The sequence below is a fragment of the Periplaneta americana genome, chromosome 2 (genome assembly GCF_040183065.1).
Source record: "Periplaneta americana isolate PAMFEO1 chromosome 2, P.americana_PAMFEO1_priV1, whole genome shotgun sequence".
NCBI lineage: Eukaryota > Metazoa > Arthropoda > Insecta > Blattodea > Blattidae > Periplaneta > Periplaneta americana.
This window is the reverse complement of record NC_091118.1, coordinates 34,685,347-34,698,087: the sequence shown is the minus strand read 5'-3', so window position 1 is coordinate 34,698,087 and position 12,741 is coordinate 34,685,347. Positions and strand designations below refer to the sequence as shown.

The window sequence follows — 12,741 nt, the reverse complement described above, 5'->3', positions numbered from 1 at the left end:
GATAAATAACGTATTAACATCCTTCGTCGGAAAACAAGAGGCAGTTGTGCCAAATCGCACGGATTGATTTAATGTTAACTTCAAAAAAAAAAAAAAAGATAGGACGACATATGAGCAGAGCTAGGAAGTTCGTACCAAACCAGAAGATTTCAGTTGAGTACACCGAGGAGTAGGCTATAGATGTCACCCGCGCCTCGCCCTGCTCCCGTCCGCTACAGACGATACACAGCATGTTCACAAACATCGCATAGTGGCATTCTGTGGAGCTGTGTAGAGTCGTAAATAGTTTGAAGTATATTGTTAATTTATAAGTTATTAATATTTTAGGTACTGAACAAAGTGAGCTATTCTATTATTGTTGTATTATTCACGTAATGTTAATATTATGCATGATTCCAAAAAAGTAAACTCATCTGTTATTAAATAATTATGCAAACAGAAGTGTGTAACACGTTTAATTTTTTCCCCCGATTATTCTTTGTTAAATTTTGACGTCTCGTGTTGCTATGCATTCACTTGCGTTACAGTCCAAGTTCAACATATGAATTACGATACGAACTCCTAGCTGTCATTGCAATAGAAACGAAAATTTTTCTTGAAAACAATTATGGGTTTAATATTATGTCCCACATACGAGATACACTATTAGATTCACGGAGTAGTTGTTCACGTGGTGATAATAAGATGTACTGTATCATATTTCAGATTTACGTCTTGTGACGTAAAATGGATATTTTCAGAATACAAATAGCTTTTTTTTTGAAACGGTACGAAAGGACGTCTTTCAACCAATCATGGCTATTTATAGCACAATTTTATCGCTTCCCTAGCATTTGTTTGTTTTTATCACTACCCTAGCATTTGTTTCTTTGTTTGCTAACATTATAAACTGCATATTCTTTACGGTACTATAAAACATGCTTTGCGATCGTAATTTGTTTCCCGCATAGTTAGTCGACTGAAAATAGCGGCTCCGTTCAAACATTTTGGTGAAGGTAACATTAGTGAAATAGTAAGTCAATTAATATCTATTTTATTGTATTAGAGTACTTTATTTCTTCTAATCTTTATACTGTATACTTTCTCCTGCTTTTATCACTTCCCTACCATTTGTTTCTTTGTTTGCCAATATTTCAAACTGCAAATTCTTTACGGTAGGCCTACTATAAAACATGCTTTGTGATCGTCATTTGTTTACAGCATAGACAGTCAACTGAAAATGGCGGCTCCATTCAAACGTTTTGGTAAAGCTAACATTAGTGAAATAGAAGGCAATTAATATTTTATTGTATTAGAGTACTTTATTTCTTCTAATCTTTATATACTTTTTTCTAATCGTGTAATAGTGGATTTGATTTTCTCTAGATAAATCAAAATCTCTAGTGAGATTACTGTTAATAAAATGAACGTGTTCATTGTTATTTGTTATAATCATAATTGTTATTTTTATATGTATGGGTAAATTATTTAGATTGGGATTTACGAACTTTATAATTACAAAGTATTGTTTTTTATATTATTTTCTCTTTCTAAGGCTGTGGACGATTGAAGCACATGTTTGGTTACCACCCGGCTGTATATGCTAGTCGTTCTGCTTCATTGACACCGAGAGATGCTCTATTACTTTTCACTCGGTAGAGATATAGTCCAAGCTCACACAACTTAACAGTTTTGATACCAACTTACTAGCTTTTTTTTATTTTATTGGGTTATTTTACGACGCTGTATCAACATCTAGGTTATTTAGCGTCTGAATGACATGAAGGTGATAATGCCAGTGAAATGAGTCCGGGATCCAGCACCGAAAGTTACCCAGCATTTGCTCGTATTGGGTTGAGGGGAAAACCCCGGAAAAAATCTCAACCAGGTAACTTGCCCCGACCGGGATTCGAACCCGGGCCACCGGGTTTCGCAGCCAGACGCGCTGACCGTTACTCCATAGGTGTGGACAACTTACTAGCTCTTGTTATGAGCATTAAATGACGATACTTCCACGGCAGTACGTCCATCAGACAATTTGTCCACTATCTCACGTCCACAGCTATTTTGTCCAAGGAAATTAGTCCAGCAAACATTTCGTCAGCCAAAAAATTTTCCCATTAATATTTCGGCCAAAAATTATTGTGTCTATAATTTTTTCTTAATTTTTCTTTGTCCACTAGTTTCTGTGTCAACTAAATATTTTGTCCTCGAATATTTTGTTCATTTTTGAGTAACAAGTACTTCCAATATGCAATTGAAAAAAGAAGAGTTGCTATTGAAATATATTTAATTATTTTTAGCATAATAATGTTCATTTCTATGGAAATGTGTAGTTCATTGGTTCAGTATTAAATTTTGAAGCAAGTGAGAACATTTAAAACGGCTTATAAGATGATAACCGTAAGAGGGCGGGACATACTAGTCCAGAAAAATCACACCACTTTCATTCACATTATTATTATTATTATTATTATTATTATTATTATTATTATTATTATTATTATTATTATTATTATCATAGTAGTGGTAGTGGTATAGTAGTAAAAATGTATTAGTTTTAAACAATTTATGCAAATGGACAATCATGAATACTAGACACAATGTACTGGACGAGACAATAAAATGGACAACTTAATGAAGAGAACAAAGATAAATGTAGGACATAATAAAATATGGGCCAAACTTTCAGAGGACAAAATAGCACAATAAACATTTAAACTGTGGACGAAATAATAGTGGGCATAAAACACCAGAGAACGAAAAAATATAGTGGACAGAAATCAAAGGGACGTACGAAACAGTGGACGAAATATCCGTGGACATAGCGTCTGGGAACCGTTATGAGTACTGAAGTAGGCAGAATGCATGAAGATGAAGGTGATAATGACGGCGAAATGAATCCAAGGTCTGGCGCCGAAAGTTACCAAACACCTTCTCTTAATGGGATGAGGGAAAACTCTGGAAAAATATCAACCAGTCAAATTGTCTCAACCAGGATTTGATCCCGGGCCCGCTAGTTTCGAGTCAGACAAGCTGACCACTACTCCAGAGCGGCGAACCCTTTTAAACGTTTCACGTTAAGAAATATTTCACTATCTCTGAACAACAGCGTACCAAACATAAGTGCAGAAAACATCAACAAAAATGTAAGCATATGTAGAGAAATAAAGGAAAGGAGATATGGAATACAAAGAATATAATTATCTGATTGCTATATCAGCGACTGGCATGATACCAACAACCACAGTGCGTTATATGAGAGAGTTCCAGCTATGCAGTACCGCGCAGACAATACAGAGATCAGTGACACTGGATACTTGCCATACACCAAAGAGGTTTCTACTGCAGTAATCTGTGAAGTTGAAATTTAAGTGTAATCATTAAATAATTATTTGCATTACAATTCGGGATGTTTTATTACCGGTGCATGTTTTATATAAGTTATTTAAAAGCTTCCTTAGCAATGGCCAAGGAAGCTTTTAATAAAAAAGGGAGAATTTTCTCCGGACCTCTGGAAAGAGAACTAAAGAAGAGACTAGTGAAGTGTTTTGTATTTTTAGTAGGTTATTTTACGACGCTTTATCAACATCTTTGGTTATTTAGCGTCTGAATGAGATGAAGGTGTTTGTGCCGGTGAAATGAGTCCGGGGTCCAACACCGAAAGTTACCCAGCATTTGGTCATATTGGGTTGAGGGAAAACCCCGGAAAAAAACCTCAACCAGGTAACTTGTCCCGACCGGGAATCGAACCCGGGCCACCTGGTTTCGCAGCCAGACGCGCTGACCGTTACTCCCCAGGTGTGGACAAGTGCTTTGTATGGAGTGTGGCATTGTATGGGGCAGAAACATGGACATTACGACGAAGTGAAGAGAAGCGAATAGAATAGTGAATATGGAGAAGAATGGAACGTGTGAAGTGGACAGACAGAACGAGAAATGAAGCTGTGTTGGAAAGAGTGTGGATGAAGAAAGAATGATTCCCACTTGGGCTGATTACCTGGTTGGGTTTATTTCCGTGGTTTTCCCAACCGTAAAGCGAATGCCAGGTAATCTATGGCGAATTTTTGGCCTCATATCGCCAAATACCATCTCGCTATCACCAATTCCATCGACGCTACATGATCTAGTCCTAATAGTTGATGCAGCGTCGTTAAATAACCAACTAAAAATATACAGACTGTAATTTTGTAATGAATGTTATGTTTTATTCAACGACGCTCGCAACTGCAGAGGTTATATCAGCGTCGCCGGATGTGCCGGAATTTTGTTCCGCAGGAGTTCTTTTATGTATGTATGTATGTATGTATGTATGTATGTATGTATGTATGTATGTATGTATGTATGTATGTATGTATGTATTTACACTGCAAGTGGGCATGCACCCGGTGGCAGTAAAGCTACTGACATGAGCCTGTCGCATTTAAGCACACTTAAATGCCATCGACCTGGCCCGGGATCGAACCCGCAACCTTGGGCATAGAAGGCCAGCAGTTACGTATTCTACAAATTGTGTTGAACATGACAAAAAGAATTACAAAGAAAACAATACTTGTGTCTACAGAATACAGGCCACCGCTGTACTGCTCAACACACCTGCAGTAACAAACGACCGCCTTCCAGCTCTTTCCAGTGCTTGTGGTTTTCGTATTTTGATTTGTAGCGTGTTCATGTCTGAATTATATCAATGCTCCATTTCCTCCCCACTCCTGCAAGGATTTTGTATCTACGTTTTGCATTCACAAATATCAGAACTCTTCGGTTCTATGATTATCACGCGCAAAACAGAGAAAGGCTAAAATCTCTGTACGTAACTGTAACAAATTGCAACTTACAGACTGTTAATACTGCAATCGTGTTACTGATCCTATTATAAAGGGCTTCTATCTGAAAGCATGGCGTCACATTACCTTCTTCATTCAATGTTTCTTCAATGAGGACAAGTTCAATGAAATCCTCGAAATAACTGACGTACGACAGAATGTACTCTGAAGTGTTAATAAGGTAATAGTGCTGGTTTAAGCTGGGGGATTTTCTTTTGACGTGTAGATTATAAAATGAACAACTGACAGTCACGCGCATGTCATCTGTCTCTTGTTGCTGTTCAACGAATAATAAAATTATTCTACAAGAGATGTAGCCTACATAGGCTAACTCAATTATTTTAATCTTTAGCTCTTCAAATGCGAATAAAATTACTGAATTTAACTTTAAAACTTATATGTGTATGTATTTATTCACACTGCAATGGGTATATACCCGGTGGCAGTGGTAACTAATTACACTCAATAATGACAATAATAAACTTATTAATTAAAAACACAGTTAATATTAATACAAATAATTAATACTAACAATAATTAATAATAATAATAATAATAATAATAATAATAATAATAATAATAATAATAATAATAATAATAATAATAATAATAATAATAATAGGGAATATCCTAAATTAAATGAAGCACGATCACTTAAAATAACCATGTCTATAATATTGATTTCGAGGCATTTAACAAAATTAATTTGTGACATCGCGTGGGAATCTTTATATGTCCAAACAACGGCTAGAGGTGAAAAATCTTACAGCAGGGTCAATGTATTCATATCAGAAGGGGCTATGAACACGAAGAACAATGCTTTTCTGCCGCGATTCTTTGGTTGAATATTGTATATCGTAGCTCACTGCATTATACGACGCCCATTTTATGTATCTTAAATGATGTAACACAAATCGCTGAAGTCTTTGCATGTAGGCCTATTACATAATATTACATATAGGCCTACTACTTAACACAGTTTACTGTACAATATACAGTATAAGGGTTCAGTGGCGTACGCAGAATTCTATCAGGGGGGGAGGGTCATTAGTATAGCCTAATTGTTTACAATTTACAATGTCGGTATTTTAAATGTTGTATATGATTATTATTATTATTATTATTATTATTATTATTATTATTATTATTATTTTACGATGTATTTATTAATATTATACTGTGTTATAATAGAATATATTCATGGATATCCTTATAACATCTTTGAAACGTAATTTTTTCACAGTCATTCAATTTTTTTAAATTTTAATTTCTGTTTAATGTTGTAGGTTACAATAAAAATGTTTGTGTCATTATTAAACTTGCACAATAATTATATTTCGTCAACAGTTATTTGTATATGATAGGTAAACGGTTATGGATAAAAAACTAAAATCTAAATAATGTTAAATCCGATAACCCCCCGTTGCGTACGCCTCTGTAAGGGTTTAAGAGAAATCAATTTATTATTTGTAAATATTATATTCCCTGTATGTTTCACAGTAACATTTTATAAGGAAAAAAAAAAACAAAGGCACAAATAGCCATAGTAGCTGACGTGTCCTTGTTAAACCCCACTAACTAAAAAACACGTTGAAATGCACCAACAACTATTTTATTTCCTTCGTGAGGTCAGAGGAATTAAACAAAATTCTAAAATGTAACTTCAATATTGCTTTATTTAATATTTTGTTCCCTCTTTCAGGAAGAACGTTGGAGAACGTTGCACAACACAGAACTGCACGCATTGTATTCTTCACCCGACATAATTAGGAACATTAAATCCAGACGTTTGAGATGGGCAGGGCATGTAGTATGTAGGGGCGAATCCAGAAATGCATACAGAGTGTTAGTTGGGAGGCCGGAGGGAAAAAGACCTTTGGGGAGGCCGAGACGTAGATGGGAGGATAATATTAAAATGGATTTTAGGAAGTTGAGATATGATGGTAGGGACTGCATTAATCTTACTCGGGATAGGGACCGATGGCGGGCTTATGTGAGGGCGGCAATGAACCTTCGGGTTCTCTAAAAACCATTTGTAAATAAGTAAGTAAGTGAACAGTTGCACGGAGAGCGTTTAAGGGGATGCGCTACTGAATTTTCTAATTTCTACATTTTAAGACACAATGTATTGAAATTTTAACAGCATATTATGATCATGATTATGAATTAATCAGGAAAATTTCAATGATCTAAGTCAAGAAATAACACTTTTAAAAATAAAATTTGAAAATAACACGTTTATTTTTGGAAACCCTTTTTTGGAATCTAAAACAAGAGTTTTCTATGTTTTTTTATAGTGCATATTATAGTTGAAACACAGGTTGTGGTAATGGAGCATTGGAATTTAGCATATGAAGAGTAAAATAAAAAAACATGACATTTCTTCAAAAACTGTCATTTTTCAGTAGCGCATCCCCTTAAGGCATAACATTAAAAATCGGAAGATCTCGGGATCGATTCTCGATGAGGTCATGGGTTTTCTGCATTAATCTAAGCCCTGGAGTTTACTAAAGTAAATGAATAGGCCTACAAGGAATATTGGGGGTAAAGGCGGCGAACACGTAGGATTGGCATTTCTAGTTTTATTAATGCTGATTGTCTGTACAGTTGGGAGACTAACCTCCTCCTACCGTTTGGACCTCCATGGCCTATGTTGGGGTTGACTTTACTTCACAGTTTCCAGGTTCCAGCGCCTAAATTTACTCAACATTTGCTCTTAATGGGTTGAGGAAAAAACCGAAAAAACTTCAACTAGGATTTAAACCTGGACCCGCTCGTTTCACGGACGGACATGCTAACCGTTATTGCATAGCAGTGAACTTTACTTCACACTTATACATGTTTACCTACAAATGATTTTAAAAAATGAAGATGATCAAAACAGGTTTGCCTCGATTTATAATAAATCTAGGGCTAGGAGAAAGAGTGCCACATCCAAGAAAATAGACGATTTTACATAAGTTCTTATATTAAACAAGTCTGACTGGACTTTAAATGCCTCAATGACTTAATTAATTTTTAATTACGCAGATAAATAGCCTCATCCTAAACAACATACTAACACTTTGATAAATGGCACTCGGGAGGAAATTAAACGCAGAATAAATATGGGAAATGCGTGTTATTATTTGGTTGAGAAGCTTTTGTCATCTAGTCTTCTGTCAAAAAATCTGAAAGTTAGAATTGATAAAACAGTTATATTACCGGTTGTTCTGTATGGTAGTGAATCTTGGACTCTCACTTTGAGAGAGGAACAGAGATTAAGGGTGTTTGAGAATAAGATTCTTAGGAAAATATTTGGGGCTAAGAGGGATGAAGTTACAGGAGAATGGAGAAAGTTACACAACACAGAGCTGCACGCATTGTATTCTTCACCTGACATAATTAGGAACATTAAATCCAGACGTTTGAGATGGGCAGGACATGTAGCACGTATGGGCGAATCCAGAAATGCATATAGAGTGTTAGTTGGGAGGCCGGAGGGCAAAAGACCTTTGGGGAGGCCGAGACGTAGATGGGAAGATAATATTAAAATGGATTTGAGGGAGGTAGGTTATGATGGTAGAGACTGGATTAATCTTGATCAGGATAGGGACCAATGGCGGGCTATGTGAGGGCGGCAATGAACCTCCGGGTTCCTTAAAAGCCAGTAAGTTAGTAAGTAAGTAAGTAAGTAAGTAAGTAACACTTTAATAATGAAAAAGAAAGTTATTAAATCACTGTCGTTATAAATAGAGACTTCAACTATTTAAAACTTGACAGGGAATTCATGGAATGCCTACATTTGTGTGAAACGTCTATTACTATTCGTGATTGTTATTGTGAGCATTGTGGGAATTATCAGAATGTTTGGGATTTAAAATAAAACCTTCATATTTATTTTCATTTCTGTCTTCATACTCCCCCCATTTCAATTTAACAAAGTGGTGCCTTTTCGTTAATTACTTCATAATTGCTTCCTCATTCCATGAGACCTAGTTGCCTAAATGTTATGGTTTATTTAACGACGCTCGCAACTGGAGAGGTTATATCAGCGTCACCGGATGTGCCGGAATTTTGTCCCTCAGGAGTTCTTTTACATGCCAGTAAATCTACTTACATGAGCCTGTCACATTTAAGCACACTTAAATGCCATCGACCTGACCCGGGATCGAACCCGCAACCATGGGCATAGAAGGCCAGCGCTATACCAACTCGCCAACCAGGTCGACTGAGACCTAGTCTCGAGACAACAATGCAATTGATGCTCGAAACAATTCACAAATGCATTTGACGCCAATGAGTTGTTTGAAATATTATAATAAATAATAATATTATCATTACGGAGAAATGAATTCATTTGGAAATTAATACCACAGTTAATTACTTTATAATTATTATTAGATTATGTTAAAATTAATTATCTCTGTCTTCATACTTCCCACATTTATTCATATCCTCGTACATAAGAAGGTAAATGTGTTCGAATAGTAACGAATTTTATTCATTATGAAGTCACTCACAGTCATTTGTTTTCCCTTTATGTTTTATCACCACTGGCTACATTCGACACTACTTTGTTTTAAAACATAACTTCAGTCATCCAAGGTCTACTGTAATAATTGATGATGTCACAGTATTAACCGAAATTGAGGCGTTCTCTGGAACAAGAACTTAACTACAAAATCTTGAATTTGAGGTAGCATCATACATTTTAGATCTCCTGCATAGAATTGGAATATATCAGTCCCCTAACTGCCCATTGTGCAACTCAAACCAAGAAATGGATTCGGAACACCTCAAAATCTGTGCTTCAGTGGCTGACCATGACAATATCTTTGAAAAATATTGGAGTGCAAGAGGTCAAATGACTTTATTGTCAAACGCCTGGCATTAGAAAACAACAACAACATTTTAGATCTCTTAGAACAGTTTTGCAAACATACGTCAATGGTGAGATTTATTTTTATTTTTATTATTATTATTATTAGTATTATTATTATTATTATTATTATTATTACAAGGATAATAATTAGGCGTGAATTGTTAGTTTATTGTTAGTAAAATAACATGGACAAAAATACAATTGAATAGGAAATTATAAGGATCCAAAAGAACACAACTGAATTACTATAAGGTCATGTATGGATAATATATTTGTAGGGCCTATTAAGACAAGTGATGGAGAAATGTCACGAAAAATCTCAAACAATAGTCTTGATTTTTATTGATTTATTAAAGGTTTGTTAGGAGAATTTTTTTATTTTAAAAGAATCTTACAAGATTTTTGCTTATCCCCAGCATTATTTAAATAGCTATACAATGTTCAGAGTTTAGAGAACATCAATGAGTAATAGGCGTCTTCTTAGCGGACATACCCCCTCTTTGTAATATAGCTAAAATAAGTTATTTACGTATTTCTTAACGTGTATAAAATAACAGAAGTAAATACGGTAACTAGGCATCACTTAAATATATATATATATATATATATATATATATATATATATATATATATGAGCTCAGACTGCTTGTAGACCACGAGAATGCTGGCTGGATGGATGGAAAGCGAAGAAGTATGGTGGGAACGAGCCTATGTGAGGAAGATGCCACAAACATTGGTGGCATAAAACTATTTTAGGATAAAGGAAAACCATTGTGGAGTATTCTTAAATAAAAGAATATATATTTATTGTTATTACTCTATTTTTTACACGTTCTTTATACTGTACGCGCTTTAACATCTACGGCCATATAGCGTGTGTAAGATCTTTGGATTTATCAGTAGGCCGTTGACTATTGTTGAGCTCTTGTTTCTATTGCATTAAGTTCTAATTAATGGCTTGCGTTTGTGTAACTAATTTAGATTTTGTTTTAATGTTTATAATAACTGCGATTAAGGCGATGATGAATCATGGTACGTAAATTTCCAATCCTGTAGTTGCCTTTGTGACTGAGGGAAACCACGAAAAAGCTCATTGAGATTAGCCAGCCACGGGGTTTGATCTCAGGACCCCCTGAATGCCAGTTTCATACGTTACCGCCTAAGGCATCTCGCTCCGTAAATTATTATTTTACATTGAAGGATTGATTTTTTATTCCGACTTGTTTTCACTTCTGTGAGAATTATAAATCACTTTTACACATTCAAAAGTAGTTTAACATCTTATTCATATGATTAGCATGGTGAAAAGTCACCAATAATGTATAGTACCATACAACGCCAAACGAGAACGTTTTATAACGAAAATGATAAAAGAAAAAAAAATATATTTTTTAGTGTTCGACGGGATAATTTTCCAGAAAGCATTTGTAACAGGTTAATCTAGGTGGTGACATATCTAAAGGTAACACAATCCAGGTAGAGAAACAGAAATTTAAATTCTGCTGTGGTAAATGAAAACTTCTAGAAATCTGTATAAGCCTACATTAACCGATTTATTACTCGAAATTTCTCCATAGCTTCACTTCTTACGAGCTACACGCCTTCGCAAAATTATCGATGTAGTATGACAGAAAAATTTGCATCGCAAGAAAAGTGGATTAATGATAGTAGGTTAAATGAAACCACTACGACATTTCATATATGAAAACGTATTCCTTCAAGTACGACGATGTACATGGAGCACATTGTAACTTGACTTCTCGACAGCACTGCTAACCTAAATTTAAATTTTGGAAGCCATTTCTCTCACAAGAACAACGAAAGTCAGTTTCTAAATGGCGCCTGTGTTAGAACACGCCTAGAACAGTAACCCACCACAAACTGCTGTTAAGATAAGAGAAAGATATTCTTGATTCTTGATCTTACGAAGGCAGAATAAGAAACGGGGGCATTTTATTTGGAGAAGGGATGTGGCCGAGGTCACACAATCGATATCAGGTCACTCGCTCCTCGAAAGGAATGCAGAAATAAACACACGAGAGTAAAAGAAATTTATGTAAAAAAGAAGTGACACAGACATTACAAGAAACGATGGCAAAAAGCACGGATCTCGGAAACGTGCTGTCGTATTGGCTTCAAAGTGAAGTTAGATACAACTCACCTTCCTCGGCGGAGGCTGCATGGTCGTGTGGCGGCCCAGCTTGCACTGAGACTTAGTTCCTCGCGCCACCGCCTCCCCCCCATATTGATCGCGCTGTATTGATGTGCCAGCGAAACCTATATATAGCGGCGGTAGCGGCTTCCTCGTGGCTCTCCCCTTTCCCCTGCCACTGCCATAGACAGGAAGAACTCGTTGTCATGGTTACAGAATGCCACCTATCCTCTTGCAGAAGAGAGCGTTTTGTTTTGTTTTGATTCCTGTAGGCGCATGAGCTTCCGTTGAGGCGGGAAGAAAAGGATGCGTGCTAGAGCCCTGCATTTACTAATTTCGCTCGAGCGCCTCTTTGAATGTCAATGTCGTTAGGATGAGTGGAAATCCCATGCGTATTTTTAATGACCGTCTATGTACATAAGTTAGGAACTTAATCCAAAATCCATGTTCGGTCATTTAAAAGTGCCTGTCGAAGTTTTATACGGCCATATTCATAGATTTGTATGAATGTGAGTGTTATTGTGAGTGTGCCGGGTTAATATTAATTAACCAATCATCACAAATATAAAAATACATCAGGACTGTCGCTGGGCAGTAACCTGAACACACGTTTCAGCGTCAGATTGTTGACAAGTAACTCCATCTGTTAGCACAACCATAAAGCATCTAATAGATGCTATAGAGTTACCAGGCACTCTTCGATAGACACTGCTGGTGAAAGGACGTGTTTTTTGACGCTACTTCTTACGAGCAAGTCATTGAAGAAAACTTAGTGAATTAGAATTATTTTCGTGTTGTGTTATTTAGTTCTACTGTTGTGTGTAATATATATATAGAATTAAACTATTAGTGATTATAAAACATAAAACTTGTGTTGGCAGAATATCAGCACAACATCACCACAAGTGGAAACCCGATAGCGG

At 35.9% G+C, this 12,741-nt stretch overlaps 1 protein-coding gene across 3 annotated transcripts in view; it reads right to left on the bottom strand.

The window, feature by feature from the left end:
- nwk (nervous wreck) overlaps positions 1-11,881 on the bottom strand; it is a 179,763-nt gene extending 167,882 nt beyond the window's left edge. For all 3 annotated transcript variants that reach the window (XM_069815116.1, XM_069815127.1, XM_069815134.1), the window contains exon 1: positions 11,828-11,881. In XM_069815116.1, coding sequence (XP_069671217.1) covers positions 11,828-11,848 — 21 coding nt within the window. In that variant the 5' untranslated portion in view covers positions 11,849-11,881. The remainder of the gene's footprint in view (positions 1-11,827) is intronic.
- Between the last annotated feature and the right edge of the window lie 860 nt (positions 11,882-12,741).